This window comes from Narcine bancroftii, chromosome 13 (genome assembly GCF_036971445.1).
Source record: "Narcine bancroftii isolate sNarBan1 chromosome 13, sNarBan1.hap1, whole genome shotgun sequence".
In the NCBI taxonomy this organism is placed as follows: Eukaryota; Metazoa; Chordata; class Chondrichthyes; order Torpediniformes; family Narcinidae; genus Narcine; species Narcine bancroftii.
The window spans coordinates 2,489,395-2,513,332 of NC_091481.1; the positions used below are offsets into that span (position 1 = coordinate 2,489,395).

Sequence of the window (23,938 nt, forward strand, 5' to 3'; positions counted from 1 at the left end):
AGGTCAGTTGAGAAACAAGAGAAAATATAATCAATCCAAAGAAAAATTGAAATGCCATTTGGGTTGAATGTATTTTCTGTTCACTCATTTCACAAATCTTGGACATAAATAGGAGTGGATGTAAAAGAGACGGGTAAAGTTCAACCATCTCCTGTTTTAAGCAAGTCACTTGTTTCTCATTTAAATAAAATTACTAGTGTACTGCAGCAAAGCACGTTTACAATGAAATGTTTCAGTATGACCTCAAATCATCATTTTATTTATCACATACTGTTGCAACACTTCATAAGGTCACTAATAAAGCAACTTCCATGTCTTGTTTCAATTATTTTGCTCCCTTTACACAACAAAACTATTACAAGATACTTCCTTAGAAAGATCCTAAAGAAAACTGACATTCATCCACATTAGAATGACCAAAGGCTTGTTTAAAGAAGTACGTTTTAGTGAGCGACTTAAACGGAAAAATATGCTGAGAGGTTTGGAGGGAAGATTGCAATGCCTTGGGTCATTGTAGGATAAGAGGACATTGCCAGATGGAATAATTCTAATCCTGCAGGGTTATGTGACTGGAGTACAACCAAGTTTTAATAAAAAGAATTCCAGAAACAGGCAGAGGGAAGTGAGTTAGTCCACTGTACCAGTGCCGACTGAAAGAGAGCTATCCAGCCTAAGCCTACCTTCCAGCACATGGTGCATGTCCTATATCCAAGCACTTTACCTCAGCTTCCTTCTACCCCTTTGATCGATTACTTCAATGGATTCCCCCTGGCTTTTGACCCCTTTGCTCAGGGGTCCTTCCTTTTCCTCTTTTCTAGACCTTTCACAAACTTATACCCCTCAAGGAAGGCGCCTCCCAGCCTCCTCTGTTCAAAACAACTCTAGCTTAATTAATCTTTCCTTGAAGTTACCACCTTTCAATTCTGGCAACATCCATGTGTCTTTCGCACACTCGAGTACAAAACAAATCTATATGGTGGTGATGAGAAAGAAATGTACACAGGAGAGATGCAGGAATCTGCAGCATGGAGCAAGAAGCAATCAGCTGGAGGAAGTCCATGGGTTGAGCAGGATCAGTGGGAGATAATGAACTGACAATATTTTAGGGAAAAGCTCTTCATCAAGAACAGTCACAAAATGGGGGGGAGTCACGTGATGGAGTAGTGGCCGGACGGTGAACTCCAGCCCTCTCCAGAAAAGTCGGGAAAAACAAGAGAAAACACAAAGGCACAGAAATAAAAGTTACAGAAAAGTGAGTATAAAGGTGGAAAGAAGATGGCGACAAAAAAAGAAAAGTCGAAAGCAACGGTAAGAAGAGAGGAAGAGAAGACAAAGGAGGAAAAAGGTGAAGGCCTTACCTGTCCGAAGAGGCCCGCTGCGGAGAGAGAAACCCGCTCCCTCAGGTCGGTAAATAATGGACTACAAAAATGGCTCGCAGAGCCGAACAAAAGTGCGCAACCGCGCATGCGCGAAGTTTCGCGCATGCGCGATGCGAATGAAAAAAAACACACCGACGGGAGGGGGGACCAGCTGGGGAGTCGATCTCCACAGCCGGCAACGACAGCTGCAGAACACCTGCAGCAAGAAGAGACCACAGAAGACAATAGAAACAAGATAGAAGAGGAGGAAAGGGCAGCAAAGAAACAACAGATGGCCAACCCAGAGGAAGAAGAAGAGGAAGAGTATGGTGAAATAGAAGAAGAAAAGAGAGGCAAGGTAAAGGATATACTTGCTCTTATTAGAGGATACATGGAATCATTTAGAGAATGGCAAACACAGGAATTTAAGGATTTAAGAAAAAGAATAAACAACACAGAAGAGAAAATAAATAAAATGGAGATGACCTTAACAGAAATGGGAAAGAAAATGGACAAGATGGAAGAGCGGGCAGTAGCAGCAGAAATGGAGGTAGAAGACTTAAAAAAGAAATTGGAGGAATCTAATAAAAAAACTAAAGAGACACAAGAACTACTAGCTCAAAAAATAGATACAATGGAAAACCATAACAGAAGAAATAACATAAAGATAGTGGGCCTTAAGGAAGATGAAGAAGGCAAGAATATGAGGGAGTTTATAAAAGAGTGGATCCCTAAGACCCTAGGATGTCCAGAACTACAGCATGAAATGGAAATAGAAAGGGCACATAGAGTATTGGCCTCTAAACCACAACCACAACAAAAACCAAGATCTATTGTAGTAAAATTCCTAAGATATACTACAAGAGAAAAGGTACTGGAGAAGACAATGGAAAAAGTAAGAGAGGGCAACAAACCACTGGAGTATAAAGGACAAAAAATCTTCATTTATCCAGATATAAGTTTTGAACTCCTAAAGAAGAGAAAAGAGTTCAATACAGCAAAGGCGATTTTATGGAAGAAAGGGTATAAATTTATACTAAAGCATCCAGCGGTATTGAAAATATTTATTCCAGGACAACAAAACAGACTATTCGCGGATCCAGAAGAAGCACGAAAATTTGCAGAACAATTACAAAAATAGACTGAGGGAGGAAGACGGGTAATGAGAGTTAAAATGATCACGACTGATATGTATGTGGGTAAAGACAAAAATAGACTGAGGGATGAAGACGGGTAATGAGAGTAAAAATGATCACGAATGATATGTATGCAGGTAAAGAGGTATAAGAGTGAATAGAGACAATGAGCATACATGAATGTATCTGTACTTAGAGGAAAATATGGATAGTATAGACAAGAATTAATAAGGGAAGGTAATGGAATAGAGAGAATAAGGAGGGAATTAAAAGAGGGACCTTTGTGACATATGAAAAGTGAAATCTTTTCTGGGGGAGGCGGGGTGGGGGGAAATAGCGGTCACTGCAAAATCAGTTGACGCTTGCGAGTGGATTCGCAAATCCAAATGGAGAGGGGAGATGTGGTTGTCCGACAAGGGATAAAGGACAACTCAGGAGGTGAAGGGGAGATTGGGGATAAATAAGATAGAAATAGGAGAATAAGGAAAATGTTAGATGTTGTAGGAATGTTGTCTTATAAAGAGTTGAAAATAAGAAAACAGAAATGGAAAAGGAGGAAAGGTAATGATGGAAAAACGGAAAGAGAAGATAAACAAAATATAAAAGGGCTACGCTGAACTATATGTCTTTAAATATTAATGGAATACATAACCAAATTAAAAGGAAGAAACTACCAAATTTAAATGAATAAATGTATTCCATTAGAAAAAATAACATATTGGTTAAGAAATAACATTGAAATATTCGAACAAGTATAGGAGCCTTACATTAAATACAATAGCGAAAACCTACCGGGGACAAACATTACCTAAGTTGATGGAAGGAGAAGGAAAGAAAAGAATGGACTCAGTAGAATTTCTGGTGTAATTTGGTTGAATGACAACATTGTCTGACTGGCTTAATGCAACCTAGATTGTATACCTAAAATGGATGAGAGGGGGGGGTGGGGGGGTGGTTTGGGAGGAAAGGGGGGGGGGGGAGAAAAAGTCACTGTATATGTGTGAAAAGAAATAGTGTATATCATGGCTAATGTGATTTATGGTGTGAAAAATAAAAAAATTTAAAAAAAAAAAAAAAAAAAAGAACAGTCACAAAATGAACACAGTCCTTAAAGTGACAAGACATAAAAAAAGATACATAGTCCTAAAAAAACTCGTGTATCCTCATTCGTGTTGTATGTACCGTATATGCCGTTCTGTAGGACAACCCCTGGAATTTGTACCTAAAATGTTGGTTTTGTTTTATTTTGATTTTAGTTGCCAGTAGTAGTTCATTATATTCCTTTTAATTTAATTTCCCCACTTTGTACACACTTCCAAGTGCTCTCTTTTTCTAAGCTCCATGTCTCATATTAATTGGGCAAGTTTATCACACACACAGCACTTTACATTCACTTGCCATGACCATCACTTGAAAGAGTTTTAGGGAAGTTCTTAAAAGAAACAAATAGGTAAAGCTTTTAGTGAGGAGGGAATTCATGGCTGAGTGCATGGCCACAATATTGGGCAAGCAGACAATTGAATTTGACTTTGAACAGTAGAAATGATGACACACAACGGAGGAGAATTTTTCTAACTAAATTCATTTACCGTTTTACAACTCACAACTCTACATTTCATCTCACGGATGTTTTTCATTTTCTCTTCCATTTGTTCTTTCTTCACAAGTGGCTCAAAATATTGCTCTTGGAGCTCCATTTCTGCCTGTTGAAGCAAACAATAATTCTGAAAGATGACGTGCACTCAAAAATAGATGGACCAGGTTTTGCCACAGTCACTGTTAAAAGCTTCTTCCAAATATATACACAGCCAAACAAGTGTCGACGTTGAGAAATTGCTGATAGCAATTCCCTGCTCTTCTACCGTAAAAGCTGCCCTATAGTTTATCCAATAAACTCTATCCAATAGAGTCCTGTAAACATTGTTTTAGGTACTTCACTTGACCAAAGATACATAAGATAGAACCTAAAAATAAACATTTAAAATGGAATTCTGTTAAAATAGACAAAATTATTACTTTAAAAAAATGTAGTATTTTATTTAAAATTATATAACTAAAATATCGATTGTCATTCCTTTTAAGTAATTATTTCAAATCAACTAATTTTAAACTCATTACATTTTAAATGTTTATTTTTAGATTCTATCTTAAACTCATCTGTATGTTTCAATCTACAGTATATTACAAACATTGTTAACCATTTGAAACAATGCTTACAACCACAGACAGGCAAGATGGCGAAACTCTTAATGAAAACGAGAACTTGAATTTATATAGCATCTTTCATGGTTAGAGGATTTCCTAAGATTCATCACAGCCAAACACAGCTTTTGATTCACGAATACTTGAAATAAATAATGTCCTTTCCTTTTAAAAGAACATAATTTTTCAGTACTTTTAAAATTTACACATTAAAAAAGTTATTGAAACTTAAATCAATTTTGTTGACCTCAGATGATAAAATAATTAAAATTCACCTCAGAGATTTCCAAAAATTAAAATCTCTCACATAAGTGTTAAAATTAGATCAGATAGACATTGATTGTCTATAATATGAAATAGTGTATAAAGAGGATGGTAGATATGTGGAAAAATTTATTGTTTGGAAGGGCTGAGAAGAATTGGACTAGCCCAGAATGCCATCATGGCTGGCATGGATGAGTTGGGCTGAAGGGCCTGTTCCATGATGTATGACCGTGATAAACACTAGGTATGCATATTGGCAAAAAAGCTGATGAAAAAATATTGCTCAAAATGGACATTTCATAATGTAATATTTCTAACTTAGCCAGTGTTTCTGCAGCAGATTTTACTTTTCTTGAGTGGAACAGTCTCCTATTATACCATTAGTCAGTGCAGTTTCAATAGGAAGGGCATTGCCTGAATATAAACCATAACTGGCCTCAATCCAGTGCTGCAGTGGGAGAAGTCAAAGACTTGACTGGTTGTACCTCTTGAACTCTGCCAATGTGTCTTGATTTTGCTTTTAGTATTTTCTGAAATTCTTCCGAGTCCAGGTACTCAATCTGGGCACGATGCTTCTTTAACATTGGTTCATCGTTACCTTTGTGGACACAGAATTAAAAAGAGTAGACAAATGACTTGATGCTATCAACCTTTACTCACAAATTGTGGGGGGGTGGGGGGGGTGAAATCAGAATAATGGCAGTGTTATTTGTTCACCTAATATATCAAAGCTTGAATTATGCAGCTAATAGATACTAAACAAGCTTTTACAAATAAAAATCCCAAAGGTCAGAAATTATTTCTAACATTGCCAGTGTCAGTATTTATGCCATTTCTTTACACATTGATACTGTCAACAATATTTTAATGTTTCTTCAGTTTCAGCCAAGTCTCAGTGAGTAACGCTCTTGCCAAACTGAAGGTTATGTATTCAGTCTCACTCCATGGATTGGGCACAAATGCCCTGATGTTCATGTTGAAGTGCACCTGTGAATACTTGACAAACAAACACAAATACAGTTATAAATTTCACCGTACTTTATTGTTGCTTTGCAAAGCAGGAGAACTCTGTTACAGTAAGAAGCACTGCCACGTTGGAGGAGTCACGTGATGGAGTAGTGGCCGGACGGTGAACTCCAGCCCTCTCCAGAAAAGTCGGGAAAAACAAGAGAAAACACAAAGGCACAGAAATAAAAGTTACAGAAAAGTGAGTATAAAGGTGGAAAGAAGATGGCGACAAAAAAAGAAAAGTCGAAAGCAACGGTAAGAAGAGAGGAAGAGAAGACAAAGGAGGAAAAAGGTGAAGGCCTTACCTGTCCGAAGAGGCCCGCTGCGGAGAGAGAAACCCGCTCCCTCAGGTCGGTAAATAATGGACTACAAAAATGGCTCGCAGAGCCGAACAAAAGTGCGCAACCGCGCATGCGCGAAGTTTCGCGCATGCGCGATGCGAATGAAAAAAAACACACCGACGGGAGGGGGGACCAGCTGGGGAGTCGATCTCCACAGCCGGCAACGACAGCTGCAGAACACCTGCAGCAAGAAGAGACCACAGAAGACAATAGAAACAAGATAGAAGAGGAGGAAAGGGCAGCAAAGAAACAACAGATGGCCAACCCAGAGGAAGAAGAAGAGGAAGAGTATGGTGAAATAGAAGAAGAAAAGAGAGGCAAGGTAAAGGATATACTTGCTCTTATTAGAGGATACATGGAGTCATTTAGAGAATGGCAAACACAGGAATTTAAGGATTTAAGAAAAAGAATAAACAACACAGAAGAGAAAATAAATAAAATGGAGATGACCTTAACAGAAATGGGAAAGAAAATGGACAAGATGGAAGAGCGGGCAGTAGCAGCAGAAATGGAGGTAGAAGACTTAAAAAAGAAATTGGAGGAATCTAATAAAAAAACTAAAGAGACACAAGAACTACTAGCTCAAAAAATAGATACAATGGAAAACCATAACAGAAGAAATAACATAAAGATAGTGGGCCTTAAGGAAGATGAAGAAGGCAAGAATATGAGGGAGTTTATAAAAGAGTGGATACCTAAGACCCTAGGATGTCCAGAACTACAGCATGAAATGGAAATAGAAAGGGCACATAGAGTATTGGCCTCTAAACCACAACCACAACAAAAACCAAGATCTATTGTAGTAAAATTCCTAAGATATACTACAAGAGAAAAGGTACTGGAGAAGACAATGGAAAAAGTAAGAGAGGGCAACAAACCACTGGAGTATAAAGGACAAAAAATCTTCATTTATCCAGATATAAGTTTTGAACTCCTAAAGAAGAGAAAAGAGTTCAATACAGCAAAGGCGATTTTATGGAAGAAAGGGTATAAATTTATACTAAAGCATCCAGCGGTATTGAAAATATTTATTCCAGGACAACAAAACAGACTATTCGCGGATCCAGAAGAAGCACGAAAATTTGCAGAACAATTACAAAAATAGACTGAGGGAGGAAGACGGGTAATGAGAGTTAAAATGATCACGACTGATATGTATGTGGGTAAAGACAAAAATAGACTGAGGGATGAAGACGGGTAATGAGAGTAAAAATGATCACGATTGATATGTATGCAGGTAAAGAGGTATAAGAGTGAATAGAGACAATGAGCATACATGAATGTATCTGTACTTAGAGGAAAATATGGATAGTATAGACAAGAATTAATAAGGGAAGGTAATGGAATAGAGAGAATAAGGAGGGAATTAAAAGAGGGACCTTTGTGACATATGAAAAGTGAAATCTTTTCTGGGGGAGGCGGGGTGGGGGGAAATAGCGGTCACTGCAAAATCAGTTGACGCTTGCGAGTGGATTCGCAAATCCAAATGGAGAGGGGAGATGTGGTTGTCCGACAAGGGATAAAGGACAACTCAGGAGGTGAAGGGGAGATTGGGGATAAATAAGATAGAAATAGGAGAATAAGGAAAATGTTAGATGTTGTAGGAATGTTGTCTTATAAAGAGTTGAAAATAAGAAAACAGAAATGGAAAAGGAGGAAAGGTAATGATGGAAAAACGGAAAGAGAAGATAAACAAAATATAAAAGGGCTACGCTGAACTATATGTCTTTAAATATTAATGGAATACATAACCAAATTAAAAGGAAGAAACTACCAAATTTAAATGAATAAATGTATTCCATTAGAAAAAATAACATATTGGTTAAGAAATAACATTGAAATATTCGAACAAGTATAGGAGCCTTACATTAAATACAATAGCGAAAACCTACCGGGGACAAACATTACCTAAGTTGATGGAAGGAGAAGGAAAGAAAAGAATGGACTCAGTAGAATTTCTGGTGTAATTTGGTTGAATGACAACATTGTCTGACTGGCTTAATGCAACCTAGATTGTATACCTAAAATGGATGAGAGGGGGGGGTGGGGGGGTGGTTTGGGAGGAAAGGGGGGGGGGGAGAAAAAGTCACTGTATATGTGTGAAAAGAAATAGTGTATATCATGGCTAATGTGATTTATGGTGTGAAAAATAAAAAAATTTAAAAAAAAAAAAAAAAAAAAAAAAAAAAAAAAAAAGAAGCACTGCCACGTTCAGCTAGTCTCACTACAAGGGAGTCTGCTGAGTGGCTCACAGGTGGCATTTTTATACAAACTTCTATTTTTTCAGAACATATGAACAGACTTTCACAATCCTTTTTTCCATAAATGTTTCTTACGATTTGTTATACCGAGTCATGTCCCTTACTCAATGGTTAATAGACTTTTACTGTCTATGCCAAATAAGAAGTTGTTCTTCACAATCAGCTTTACCCTTGCTGAACTATCAATCTACACAATGGAACGTTCTCTGTTTCTCTACTTTTGTCAATACTTTAAGACTCACATTCTCATTCCAGCAGAGTCCAGAGAGAACAATGCATTGTTGTCGGTGCTGTATTTTGCATGGGATCTTAAACTGAGGCACTTGCCCCTTGAGTGAATGCAAATTATTCCACAAATCATTTTGAAAAGCTAGAGTTCTCTATCAGCATTATCAAAAACAACTATTAAATGTCCACTGATGGGCACAAATTGCTCTTAATTGACTGCAAGGCATCTTGTCAAAACTTGAAGCAAGGCTTACTTGCTACTTTCTATGACTCAATGGTGAAATTTCCCACTTGTACAGTTAAGAATGTGTCGCACGTGCTATTATGCAGCCAGACATTTAACAGGGCAGGAGGAATGTGCAGAAGTCTGGGGTGAAGGCTCTTTGGTCTGACAGTACCCTTCTCCTCTCTACCTCAAGGAGGATTGTGCAGAAGTCTGGGATGAAGGCTCTTTGGTCTGACAGTCCCCTTCTCCTCTCTATCTCAAGGAGGAATGTGCAGAAGTCTGGGATGAGGGCTTTTTGGTCTGACAGTCCCCTTCTCCTCTCTATCTCAAGGAGGATTGTGCAGAAGTCTGGGATGAGGGCTTTTTGGTCTGACAGTACCCTTCTCCTCTCTATCTCAAGCAGCAACATCACCTCTCCAAATCCAAAATGGACAAAACTAATACATGGCATCTGATGTTTTAAAAAAAATCTTCACTGCATTCTCTCTCTTTGCTCAAGTTTCAAATTTATCCACCTGACACTCTTTTAACATGGGAGTTTAATTTAAAACTTTCCAATCTACCATTAAATTCTTACAACTTTCACCTCTATGCTTTTCCCATTCCCATCAAAACCCTTGAATATCCTCCCTGCTCTCTTTGGCTCTTATAATTTTCAAACTCAAATCCTCCTTGTATCAAATCCTATTATCCTGTCATCATTTCCCTACCTACTCAAACTCATTCACACATCTCAATGAAAGTATTTACAGATTCTCCCATTGCTCTCTCTCTCCTTCTCTCATTCTTTCTGTAACGTTGGAATCGATTCCATCTTTAATGCAGCAACACCTCTTTATTTTGAGTCTAAATTTCCATGCTTTCATTTACCATGACCATGACCCCATGTTCAAAAATGCTTTCTTAGTTCCATTTCCAACTTTCCAAACTTTCCTGAAAAGTCATCTTTCATACCTTCAATCACTTCTAACTCCCCTGATACAGCACAAACACCAGTGTTCATAAAGAGCTTCTCTGTTCTTCCAGTACCACTATCTTTGAGAAGAATGAAGAAATAAGTGGAGCCAATTGGCCTTTCCAGCTTTAGCAAGAGCAATATTCCACCCACCTGTGGATAAACACTGATTTCATTTGGAAAAAAGAGAGGAAATATCATAGTCTTTTTTTATTTATATAAACACTTGCTCTTCCTGAACTTCACATTGATGTGGATGGAATCGTGAAGAAACCCTGTCAGTTAGGAGTTTGAGGAGATTTGTTATGTCCCCAAAGACATTTGCAAGTTCCTTCAGGTTCTGTGGAGAGCATCCTGACCGGCTGCATTACTTTCTGGTATGGACGTACCAATGCACAGAACAGGAAAAGGCTACAGAAGGTTATAAACTCAGCCAGTGCCATCATGGCACGAGTTTTTACTCCATTAAGGAGATCTTTAAGAGACGGTGTCACAATAAAGTGGCCTCTATCATCAAGGACCCCCACCCAGGCCATGCCTTTTTCTCACTGCTACCATCAGGAAAGAGGTACAAGAGCCTGAAAACACACACCCAATATTATAAAAACAGCTTCATTGCCAGATTTCTGAACAGAAAACAAACCACAGACTACTTTTTTTTTCTTTTTTGCACTAATTATTTATTTTTAAATATTGCATTTACAGAACTGTTATTTATTGTAATTTTGCACCTGTAATACCCAATACTTCTGCCACAGAATTACAAATTTTATGGCACACTCGACAATAAATTCGATTCTGATAATATTTGTAGAATCTTAAAGAATAAACCTGGAACTCATGGAGTAGCTGACAGTTACTGTGAAGATACACTGACCTGAGGATGAGAAATGGGAAAGCATGGCAGATCTCTAGTTACAGAGAACCCTTACTTAAGTAATAATTACGACTGTGGGTTTTTTCCTTCAGTGAGAGCTGTTAATGTGGCTCAGTACTTGAGGTTAGCTGTGTTATGCATGTGGCATGCCACTATGGATTCCCTCAAAACATATGTGGTATGGACATGGCCAAAAATAACTGGGAGAGTCTCATTGATTTCACTCTATCTCTAAAGGAGATAATAATAAAAACAAACAAGTATTTATTTCCTATATCACTGTCTTTTTTACATAATGTTTCATATTGTATAAAAATATAATTTATTGCCCAAAGATAGGCAACAATAAGATAACCTGGGATACAAAACCTTTCTCGGACTTTGAACAAAAAGCATCCTTCATGTAATAACATGCATAAATGTGCAATGGGCAAAATAGCAGAATGTATGAGAAGATTTTGGATATTGTACAATGTGGGGGGTGGGGAATTATAATTAAGTATTTGTAGAATTATGATTAATTCACAAACTTTGTACATAATCTCCTCTGTGGGTTGAAACAGAGATCATAAGGCCCTGAAATCTCAGCAGTGAGCTCTCATGCCATTTTCCCAGTCTCTTGCTGATGGAACCAAAATGGTTCTGAAGGCTCTGTGAGACAAGTTAAAACAGGGAAATGCTGGAAGAACTCAGCCAGTCTCGCAGCGTCCAGAGAAGGTAAAGATATATCACCGATGTTTCGGTAAGATAAAGGGCTCAGGTCTGAAACACTGGTAATAGGTCTTTCCCTCCAATGGAAGCTGCAAGACCGGCTGAGTTTCTCCAGCATTTCCATGTTTTTATTGCAATCACAGCGTCCGTGGACTTTAATGTTTACTCTATAAGACAGACAGGGCTCAGGACGTGGCAGCAAACATCATAATTTCCAGAAAAAGCCTGATAAAAAAATGTGAGGTTGCCTTGGAAGACTGCTTATACTGGTGGGACCTGTGATGGTAACAGTACTTGGTTCCAAGTCAGATTTTCCACCAGTGGCACTTTAGTTTACTTGAGCTTGCTTGTTGCCATTTGCTTTTGTTCAGCCTGCTAGAATATACAAAGAAGTTTCCAGCTTCAGTACCACTAGTTCCAGTAATAGTCCTAGATCATCATATAACAGTTTATGTGACATCTGCTATATCCACTTTCTCTGATACGCTACTAGTTGAGAATCACAGAAATTTATAATGGATACGGTCTTTCTGTTTATTAGTTTATGGTGGTCGATAAAGCACTATTTAGCACAATCCCACTTCTTGGCTTGACAGACCATGTCCTTGTAAGTTAGAGTCTTCAAGAGCTCAGTCAATATTCTTCTAATGTGGCAATGGTTTCTAGCTTTAACATCAGTTCAGGCAGCCTTTCAATTATTTCTTTAAATTTACACATGCAGCACAGTAACAGGGCATTTCAGCCCATGAGCCCGTGCCACCCAATTTACACCCAATTAACCAACACCCCCAGTACATTTTAAATGGTGGGAGGAAACTGGAGAACCCGGAGGAAACCCACGCAGACACAGGGAGAAACTACTCACAGACAGTGTGGGATTTGAACCCCGGTCCCGATTCCTGGTACTGAAAAGATATTGATACACCAACCGTGCTGCCCTTTATTCTATTCCCTTTATTCCTCAATTCCCTTCCAAACTAATTCTATAAACATTAATTAAATCTATCCCAGTTTTCTCCTCTCACCAAATTACAACCCTGGTCTAAATAGTCTCAAATAGTGCTAAAATTTGCCAGTCCTGACCTTCGTAAATCACACTTGAACTCTTATTGAGAACAGTGAGGCTGAACTTCCTCTCCAACCTCGCTTCACTGTGACCAATTCTTCACTGATTCCTAACACTACTATAGGAAGGAAAACCATTTAAACAAAATTGACACCAGAATCAACATGGAAGAAATAAAATCCTGGACACTTGGCACCATAAAGGGATCATGTATATCAAGGATTGTTATGAACAAGGAAAATTTATGACATTTAAACAGCTAAAAAATTGATATGATTTGTCAAATGGAACTTTCTTCTTCTATCTTCAATTCGATCTTTTTTAAGAGACTCGTGTTTTACGTGTGGTTTAGATGTTGGAACATTTATATATTCCATCTGGCTATGTGTGAAAGTAAGATCCTTTTGACATGACTTGGCAGAAATTTTGACAAAAATAATAGAAGTAGATTTTCCATTGGAACCAGAACTGCATTTATTGAGCATCTTATGACTCTTGGCACAGAACTATCAAAATATCAAATCCAGCTTGAGGATTGCACTAGCGGTGGCCATAAGATGTATCGCTGTTACATGGAAGTCCGACTCCCCCCGACTTATTACTCGCTGGAATATGGAAATGCAAAGTTGCGCCCCCCTGTAAAAGAAAACTTATAACCTTAGAAATAAATAGGAGGTGTTTGTTAAAATATGGCAACCTTATTTGAATCATACTGGCTTAAGGATATAATTCACTTCCCTGAAAAGGTTTAAATAATCTAGTTAGGTTAATAGCGTTGAATTCCTGAAGATCAAGATATGGACTCATTAATGAAGGTAGCTCCAACCACCCCCCCTTCATTTTTGGACAATTCTTTTTGTTTACTGTTAGAACACTGAATAAAAATAGAGATATTTTACACTGAAGAACCACTGAGAAGGGGATGAGATTTCTATTTGCTGGCAGGTTATATTTATTTAGCAGAAATACTTCAGTCCAGAAACTCTTTCAAGCCAGTTAAAATAACGCAATCACCAGGCAACTTCAAAAGTTTACTTGAGGTAAAAAGCTGACTTGGGAAAAAAAATGTGAAAGTTACAAAATTAAATCTTAAATAATGGGTTTGGATAAACTGGATAGGCCTCACCAACTATTTCACATTGTTTATATTTTTATGTCAAATTTTCAATATCTGCAAACCAAAGAGCCTTTTTATTTTTCACATTGCTAATCTCTGCACGGTTAGCGTAGCGGTTCGCGCGTTGCTCTTACAGCACCAGTGATCGGGACCAGGGTTCGAATACTGCGCTGTCTGTAAGGAGATTGTACGTTCTCCCCGTGTAGGCGTGGGTTTTCATTGCAGGCGCCGGTTTCCTCCCACCCTTCAAAATGTACCAGGGGTTGTGGGGGGTAATTGGGCTGCACAGACTAAAATGGCCTGTTTCTGTGTTGTATGTCTAAATTGAAATTTAATGGTTCCAGTAGGACAACAGTTGCTGCAACTCACCATCTGGGGAAGAAAGATTTTTCTCTATGCGCTCCAGTAACTTCTCGTCCGCTTTTGCAAACTTCTTCTTCACGCTGTTGGGGTCCATCTTTTCAAGAACGGCACCTTTTTTATGGAGCTTCATAATGACTGCCATCTGAAAAATTTCAGAAGCTTCAAAATTCCTCTTTTGCAAAGTTGCAATTGAAAATACGATTTTTCAAGTCGCTGTTTCTAGTGGCAGATTGGTAAACAAGTGTCAAAGATGCAAAACAACTCAGGAAAACAAACTGAGAAGCAAATTTTAAAGTAAAACTTTTTGCTTAAGGTCAGCAAGTTGTCAAGATCTACGAGTTCCCACAAGCAGTGAGAATGCTGAATGACCAAAGGAACTTCTCACACTAACCATCCAAGACTCTCATTTCATGAAACAATATTTATTGATTTATTTGATTAGATGAAATACTTGTCCGGCTTTGTCTGTACTTGTGTTATGCCTGGTTGTGTGTCTGCATGTTTTGCACCGAAGTCCGGAGAACGCTGTTTTGTCAGATTGTACTTGTACAATTAGATGACAATAAACTTGACTTCCACAACAGAATGATAAAAGTAGATTTAAAAGGAATTATTTATTGATACAATCATTTAAAGGAGAGCTGGGTCCATTTATGGATGGGGAAGAGATGATTTATTTCTTTTTCAGAAGGGAATTCAGGCTTGGGATGATCTCCTGAACTAATTGTGCTTGCTTAGATTGCATCGGGGGAAACTTTTCAGACTTGCTTCTTCAGTTTGGTTTCTTATCCAAACTTCAATGTGAGGCCAAAGCACATAAATTAGGAGCACATGTTTTTATTTCTGTTCAATACTCTTTGTACATTTTAAAAGTAAAACTCTGCAAGCCAATAGAGAATAAAAGGTATGAGTGGGATCAAACTGGATTTAGAAAGAACCAGCACTGCAAAATGGACTGAATGGCCTTCTTTATTTCCACAAAGTGGAATGAATGAGGTGAAGTTAGTGATCTGCTCACTGAAGTAGATAATGATTCGAAATTCACAAGTTTAATTGGAGTGATCCACTTCCACTGTTCCCTTGTTTTGTGTCTTTACCATGCAGTGATTTTGTTTCATATGTTAGCTGACAACAGGTGATTGTAACAGCTAACCTATTCGGACACTCCCCTGCTGTTCACATACTAGACCAAAGTAGTTAGCAGAATATGAATGAGGTAAAGACTTCCTGTCTGAATTCTTCCAGGAACTCTGTGACCAATTACATCTGACTTTTAATTTAAACAGGGCCTTAATTCAACCAGGAAACCTCTAAAGGTTTTGGTATTCTGACCAAATTAAAATCCAACAAAAGCCATACAAATTAGGCACATTAAAGTATCCTTACTCTGAAAGGCAGAGGGAAAACTATAAAAGAAAATACATTAATAATTTTAAAGAGCATCTTCTGAAAATTATTCTGGTCTTTAAGGCAAAAATATCTTCAAATTGTACTTATGCAACAGTTTTCCAGAATGGAGACTCTTTGTTACCACTCATCCATGATGACCAAGTTACCAATCTGAGCTCATCTCATTTGCCTACCATTTCTCTCTAAACCTTTCCTATCCATGTTCAAGTGCTGACCACCTCTAATCAGTCCTCGCCTGTTCAAATGCAGAGACACTGGAAATGCTCAGAACTTTAATATGAATATCTTAAGATCAATTCATGGAACTCAAATTTTTAAATAATCATTTATTTGGGTGGCAACCCAGGTTCAAATCTGGCACTGTCTATAAGGAGTTTGTATGTTCTCCCTGTGTCAGCATGGGCTTCCTCCAAAACATATGGGATTGTAGGTTAATTGGAGTATTTGGGTAGCACAGGCTCATGGGCCAGAAGGGCCTGTTCCTGTGCTGTATGTCCAACTTAAATTTAAATTCCAAATATTTTTCAAGTGACCAACCTGCACTTTAACTCAATTAACCCGAACCCTAATGAAGCACATCAACAATGGGAGTAAAATAGACCTGACTGTAAAAAAGGTTGAAATTTACCTTTCTAGCATCCATATTATGGCTCAGTTTTGATGTTGATGGTGGAGATGTATCGAAAAAAAGAACATCCTGCCCCCGAGAGAAGCCTCCTCCCAGTTTAGGTGTCTGTGGTGTTGCGACTAATTTCTGTTCTTTGGGAAATTCTGCTCCAGCCTTGGGTGACATCTGAGTCAAAGGTCCTCCAGCTCCTAATGGGTGGTCGCTGTGTACACTTTTACTCTGTAGAAAACTGCAAGGGGTTTGACAGAATAGTCAATAGCTAATGTAACAATTAATCAACGTCAATCACACTGAATAAAACTCTACAAAATAGAGATATTTTACACTGAAGAACCACTGAATTTTAAAAAATATTTTCTACAGCCAGACTTGCCAATAGTTCCTAAATATATACATTTATTTCAAATAAATAACAATGGGTAGATGGACCCTGCGGGGGAGCACTGAAACTTTGCTGGACACGCACAGCCAAGCCCTCAATGCGCACGCATTCTTTTCGTGATGGCCACTTGCATGGAGGTGAGCCAGGTTGTCAGCACAAGGTGCACTGAAGGAATGACCGAAGCACTTGAGACGGGATGGGGATAGGATATGGAGGGAGAGGGGAAAGATGGCAGCATTTTGAGACTTTCAGACAGTGGAGCACCCCAGCCACAGCAGGTGTTTGAATCAAGTTGCGTTTGAATAAAATGGCGGTGCCCAGGATGAAGAGGCAGCTGGTGCTGCTCACTGCTGGGGTGACTCTCCCAAAGTGTCTCCCTATCCCTGCCTAGTAAGAGTCTTTATCTTTATTAGTATGAGGTATATCAGTAAGGCTTTATCTGTAAACTTGGGGGAGGGGGTTAATTAGGACAGTTATAGTGCAGCAGGCCAGCGAAACACTATTACTGTGCCAGGGACCAGGGTTCGAATTTAAATTTTGTAAGTTTATGGGAATTACCTGATTAAAGTAAACTTTACATAATTAAAGACAACAATACTGACTTTTTTCATATTATATTTTGCAATGTCTTGTTTTTTAAACAGTGTATTGTTAATACAGGTGCATTAGCTAGGCAGAGGAAGAATGTATCTCAGTCAAATGGAAAATTTGCATATGTAACATCTGCGATCCCCGTAGGTACCGGATAGTGGGGACTCCACTATATCCTTGAATTGGTTAGCCATTTCAGAAAACACTGGATACTTCTGTGACCTGAACCACTTAAGGAAATGAGTGAACAATGTTTCTTTTTGAACAACAACCCATTATTTTTGTTATGCATGAGTTAAATGAATATAATTTGTTTTGCTGCCATAGAGGACTTCAATGCTTGTTCCTTTAATGTTATCATAATAAATGAGCCATACTTTTTGACGGTCTTACATTTGCCTACCAATTCATCCAAAATCTTTATTCTGCTCAAATTCCGACCAATCCAGATTACCTTTCCTGCAGATCTTCTGCTTTCCTCTTGCGTGTTTCCAACATTTTTCGTTTCTGTTGCTTTAATAGCTCAGAAGCAGATATTGAGAGGATAGCAGATCCTGGTTGTGCATTATTAACTGATCTACCTGAAGAATCAATCAACAGTAAATGTAACAGTAAATATACCTGAACATATATTATATAAATGGGATGAAAAATTGGTACAAAGTAGGAATTCTCCAGTATTACATCGTCTGCTCAATATTTGGAAGAAGATTCATGTAGAAAGGAATAAAATAAATTACCAATTACCAAAATTAATACTGACGCAAAATCAGTTAATCCCTTTTACAATAGATAATGGGAGAAAAAAGGGATCAAAAGAATAGAAAATTGTTTTTCAGGAAATAAATTACTATCCTTTGAACAAATGAAGGATAAATATAATATAACTCAAGATACAGTGCTGGCATATTACCAATTGAGATCCTACTTGAAGGACAAATTAGGAAGCAGTCTGAGATTACCAGCGGGAAGTAATTTTGAATATGTGATTTCAGACACAATGATAATCAAAAAATTTATAACAAATATGTATATTAAACTGCAAGAAAAGGAGAATGAGGAAACAAATGGTAAAACTAAACAAAAATGGGAACAAGATTTAAATATAAAGAAGGAAACCTGGGAGAAGTTATGCTCTGGAACGATGAGAAATACAATAAACACGAGGTTACGTATGATACAATATAACTGGATACACAGGCTATACATTACACCTCAAAAGTTAAATAAATGGGACCCAACAGTATCTGACAGATGTTTTCGTTGTAAAAAAGAAATGGGAACAACAATTCATGCAATCTGGACATGTGAGAAAGTAGAAAAATTTTGGGAAGATCTAAACCAGATATTAAATAAAATTACAGAAAACAATATACCAAAAAACCCAGAGATCTTCCTCCTAAGTAACATAAAAAACAAAGAATTTGGACTTGATTTGGATGGTGCACAAAAAAGATTTGTTAGGATAGCTCTAGCCGTAGCAAAAAAATGTATGATGTCAGCCTGGAAATTAGAAGATAACTTGAGAATACAACAATGGCATATAGAAATGAATAAATGTATTCCATTCGAAAAAATAACATATAATTTAAGAAATAATATTGAAATATTTGAACAAATATGGGAGCCATACATGAAACACAATAGAGAAAACCTACCAGGGACATCTACCACCTAAATTAACGGAAGGAGAAGGAAATGAAAAGAATTGACTCAGTGGAATTTCTTGTTTATTTTTATTGAGTGACAACATTGTTTGACTGGTTTAATGTATCTTAGATTCTGTACTTTAAATGAATGGGAGGAGAGGTAGGGAGGGTGGGATGGGAAGAGGGAGGGGAGGAGAAAACGACACTGTATATATTTGAAAAGGAAAATGTATGTATCATGGTCAATGTGGTTTATGATGTGAAAAATAAAAAAATGTAAAAAAAAGAATTAGATTGGATGGTAGGCTACCTCAACTGAAGGGTACTGGTAAATCAAGTGCATTTTTTCTTCATGACTCCAATGACCCACAACAGAAATTTCAATTAAAAAGGAGTTTGATGCTGCTTTTTGACTGGGAAACCTCTAAAATTCTGGCATCTGCCTACATCATCTTTTAAATGGATGGAATTTATAACACTAAAAGGTTTCCGTAAAGTTACCAGACCAGCAGTGAACCAACACAAAATCAAGGTATCTGATCTTGCAGATCCATGAACAATCTTTTGTGAAGGAGAACCACCAAGAGAGCTTAAAGAGGTATTTAGACAACAGTTGAACAGTGGCAAATGTAAATCTGATGTTGTGAAATTTAATTTGGTGCATCTGGTAGCATAATAACGGGAAGGTAAACTATTGAACTATAAGCTCAAAAGCATGACAATCTTGCGCAAAAATACAGGTTGGCTGCTGTTTTCTAACGTTGACAGAGATCTTTCTGTGTTAGAAATGCCAATCATAATTACATTTGCAGGTGTCAAATGAACTGCCAGAAAATGCCTAATTTTTAGAGAGATTTTCCAATCAATATGCTGCAACAAACTCAAGATTTTTTAAAATGACTAACATGTTTTCAAATTCAAAGTTCCAATCTGGCTTTCCAGAGTGCATCCATTGGGTGCACAAAGAGTTGCTTTCATAAGTTAATGGCCAAAGTAAAATCAGTCCTCCCAATAGAGAAAGTTTGACTGAGAATGTGACCCACCTACAAACATGGAAACTTGGTCAAGATATCATACCCCAAAGTGCATCTTTCTCAATGTAACTCATGAAAATTCAATGCAACTGACAGTAAAACACAAATTTTAACATGACTTTATGTAAACCAGATTATTGACAGTTATGGCAAAAGAAAAATGTACAAGTTGCACACTGACCTTTCGTAGGTCCCTTCATCAAATGTTTCTTGAGGTTACGCGCTCCAAATGTAGGCAGTTGCATTAAGTCCTTAAATTCTTCTGAGCACCCCATCAGCCCTTTCCCATTTGACATGGCTGTGTTAAACAGGTTTATTAATGATTAATATTATATGTACATGCATATATGCATATAATAGGTAGTTGACTACATATTTCAAACAATATTATTAAACATTTACAAGTTACTTTAAGACATTAAAAGAATAAAACAATTGCTAGCTTCCCAATTTCAGTTTTTAATATATTAATAGTCTTAGATTCATATAGCAAAAGCCATTTGGCTAACATGTCCATGCCAACCAAGTTGGCATTCCAGGCTACTTCTATATCCTTCTGAGCCCTTCCTATCCATACATCTGTCCAAATATTGTTTGAATGTACCCAATTCTGCAACCTCCTCCGGCAGCCTGTTCCAGATGGGGACCACTCTCCGAGTGAAAATGTTGCCCCTCACATTCTTCTTAAATCTCTCCTTAGCTTATATCATGCATGTTGGTAGTTTAGTAAAATATGCTTCTCGAATTAAATTTGAATTATGTTTGTTATAAAGCATTTGGGTGCCACTGAATGCAGGTAATGAGAAAAACAATTTGTAATTCTACAATGTTTCTCATGGTCATTATAAATTCAAACCACTTACAACCAATAATGTATTTTAGAATTGCAATCACGGTGCTTATGTTCAAAACAGATGGGCAAATATGTGCACAAATTGATGAAATAACACCTTTTCTTTTTGTGATGTTGATTGATTGAGGGTTAAGGTTTGACCAAACGGCTAGGAAAGTTCACTGTTCCTATTTGAAATATTGCCATGGAATTTTTTCCAACTACTCTAGAGGTTTGAACTACCAAATTCTGAAACACATACAATTCAAATGTTCCTCACATTCAATGCAAACTTCGATGGACATGAAATCAAATGGAAGTGAAACTACATGAGGGAGCCAATTGAGGAAGATGAGAAGAAATGTTATTCCCATAGAAGGAGGTAAATTGTTGGAATTCTCTGCCCAAGACAGTTGAAGAAGTTCATTTGTTGAATATGCTCATGTCAGAGATCGATATATTTTTAGATTAAGGGAAGCATGGCATAAGAGATCAGTGAAACAAAGTAGCACTGAGGTAAAAGAAGCCTCCTGCTTCTAACATTTCTTCCGATGCTTGACCTTTTGGGGACACCTTTCCTCTGAAATGCAGAAATTAGATGTAAACACAAGAAATGATCAAGAATTTTTTTTTCCCTTTGGATGTTCTGATAAGGAGGATAAGGATGTTGCCTTCAACTTTTGGAGTTTCAAGAGAAATCTGCAGACCTAAAAGAAATGAGTAACACAATGGACTCTAAACTGCCCCCGAAATAGCCCAGAAAGCCACTCAACTATGATTCAGATGGACAATAAACAGAGCCTTGCCAGTAAAACAAATACAAACTAAAGTCTTCGACATAATGATGCTCCATGATGAAGTGTGACATGGTGTGTCTCAAAGGCTGATTTACGTGGAAACCGTACAAATGAATTAGATCAGTGTATCTGGGGCAGAGGAGCAGATAGGGACAGAATTCTTTCTACAGCATGGAAACAAGGCCCCATGGCCCATTTTGTCCATAGCCCTTGAAACCTTTCATTTAAATTTCTATACCTTTCCTCTCCACTGTGAATGTAACCTTCATCTTAGCCATTCACCTTTGTGAATATTAATATAGAGACCATCTTTTCGGTTTTTTTGAAATAGAAACACTTATTTGTGTCTTTTTTTTCTCTGTAAAATATACATGAATATTCACTTTCCAACAATTGAGCACCCTGTTAAAATCAGTAAAAACACACAGAAATGCTGGAAAATCTCAGCAGGTCTCGCAGCGTCCATAGGAGTTAAACATGTTTAACCGAGGTTTCGGGCCTGAGCCCTTCTTCGAGGTCCAAAACACTGGTTATACACCTTCACTTCCTATGGAAGCTGTGAGACCTGCTGAATTCTTCCAGCATTTCTGTGTTTTACTACAATCAAAATAGCATCTGCAGACTTTAGTGTTATTACTCCCTGTTATAATCACTCCATATACCCCAGCAAGATTTTTTTCCACATTACCTATATTTTTCTTAGTTTCTCTTACAATGTCATCTGCTCCTTTTACCATCATCTGCGTCAAGGTCATCTGAACACTTTTTTTAGGACCACCAGCTTTACTGTGAAAGGCCAGGAGAAAAGTAACTGCACATATTGCTCATTAATTACTTGAGATTAAAACCATGGCATTTAACTTTACTCTTTTTCAATCTACAAACCAAGCTCAAGTAACAAAACATGGCCTTGTGGTTTCATCTTAGCTTCACTTGATGAATATGTATTAATTAAAAGATTAATTAAATGCAAATGAATGGCTTCAACAATGAGCTAGTCACAGTGGATAGATACGCCCTCTAGTGACCAAAAAGTTAATTACATTTCAAATTTAATCCTGGTGCTATGCAGAGGAGAGTCTTCAGAAGTGAAGCAGAATTTGGGACATGACACTGTAAGTCAGTGTTGTTTTATCAGACAAAGGTTTTGGGGGAAAAAATGCTCCTACTCTTGATTGCTATTCTATGTAATTCTGCAGAAAGTACACACACTGACGCAAAAAATATAATCTGCTCGTGGAACTCAGCAGGGATGAGAGGTGTCGATGAGAGTAAAGGACAAGGGGTTGAAGGAGAGTTCTGACTCAAAATCCTGTTAATTCTTTAACTGCCACTGATGTTGGAACACCCTCCACATTTCTCTAGTCTAGCAGATTGCCTGTTGCTCGCTGCCTCCTGTGTCTCCAGTATACATGACGAAGCGGAAAAGTCCACTACATTGACAAACAACATCAAACAGCCTAATACTTATTGTTAAGGTTCACATGCTGCCAACTGTCTTCAGGAAAGAGAAGGATGGGTGGGGGGGGGGGGGGGGGGGGAGAAAGACCCAGCTGCTATCTTCCACATACAATTACAGCATAGAAAGAGCCCAACTTCAGTTTATTTTCTGAATCACAAATTTTGAGGGCATGCTCTTCTACAACAAGCAATGAAAACAACATTATTGTCTTTGATTACAAGGTGGATACAGTGTTTATCATGTTTGCCGTTTTGTGAATGGTCTGGCAAGAGCACAGGTGGTGGCTATTTGATCATGTGTTTAATATTGGAAGAGCATAGGGCAGCCAAAAGTTAAAGCACATCATGTACTGTATGTTACATTTTTAATGTATTATTACATGACAAAAATACAAATCTTGGATATTACGGTATGTGTTATGCTATTCTTTTTTCCCCCCCCAGAGTCATAACTCTCTAGACGGGTTGCAATAGTTTAAAAATAAACAGGGAAGTCTATAATTGAAGCATTTTTTTTTAAGGTTATCAAGGCAATTTAGCCAGTTATAATAATGATGATCTTTGGGTAACCGTGAAGACATTGGAAATCACCTTAGATAAAATGAAACAATAAATCCCCCCAAAAACTGCAAATGCTGGAAATCTGAAATCTACTCATGAAATGCTGGAAAAATTTAGCAAGGCAGGCAGCATCTGGAGAAAAAGAAAATGTCTTAGATTTGCAATCCTTTATCAGAATTGGGGAAAGAGAGGAGGGAATGCAGGAGAGGGATGTATGTAACAAAGGGAGAATCTGTGCTTAATGGGGATAATTATCAACACATTCACCCACCAAGCTTATAGATTGCACATTTTCCTACTCTATTATTTTGATTAAAATATTACCTATTTCTGGGCAATTCATAGGTAAAGTCAGCATGGATTTGCAAAGTGAAAATCTACTTTGATTTTTTTTGAGGAAGAGAGGAAAATGATGTAGATTTTTGAAAAGGCTTGTTGTCAACAATGAAGTTCGTGCTCTTTTGAATTTACTCCCCTCTA

General features: G+C 37.7%; 1 protein-coding gene across 7 annotated transcripts in view; it reads right to left on the minus strand.

Moving 5' to 3' along the window:
* Window positions 1-23,938, minus strand: part of mcm10 (minichromosome maintenance 10 replication initiation factor) — a 63,500-nt gene that overhangs the window by 23,177 nt on the left and 16,385 nt on the right. For 5 of the 7 annotated variants that reach the window (XR_011348272.1, XR_011348273.1, XM_069909638.1 and 2 more), the window contains exons 11-17: window positions 22,125-22,222; window positions 19,989-20,105; window positions 17,579-17,705; window positions 16,152-16,380; window positions 14,120-14,255; window positions 5,446-5,558; window positions 4,084-4,197 (exon numbers count right to left, since the gene is read on the minus strand). Coding sequence is in view for 5 of the 7 variants with exons in the window: in XM_069909638.1 (XP_069765739.1) it covers window positions 4,084-4,197; window positions 5,446-5,558; window positions 14,120-14,255; window positions 16,152-16,380; window positions 17,579-17,705; window positions 19,989-20,105; window positions 22,125-22,222 (934 nt within the window). In the remaining 2 variants the exon portion in view is untranslated. Of the gene's footprint in view, window positions 1-4,083; window positions 4,198-5,445; window positions 5,559-8,509; window positions 11,943-13,082; window positions 13,270-14,119; window positions 14,256-16,151; window positions 16,381-17,578; window positions 17,706-19,988; window positions 20,106-22,124; window positions 22,223-23,938 lie in introns of those variants that run through there. The other 2 variants (XM_069909641.1, XM_069909640.1) reach the window with 2 other exon arrangements.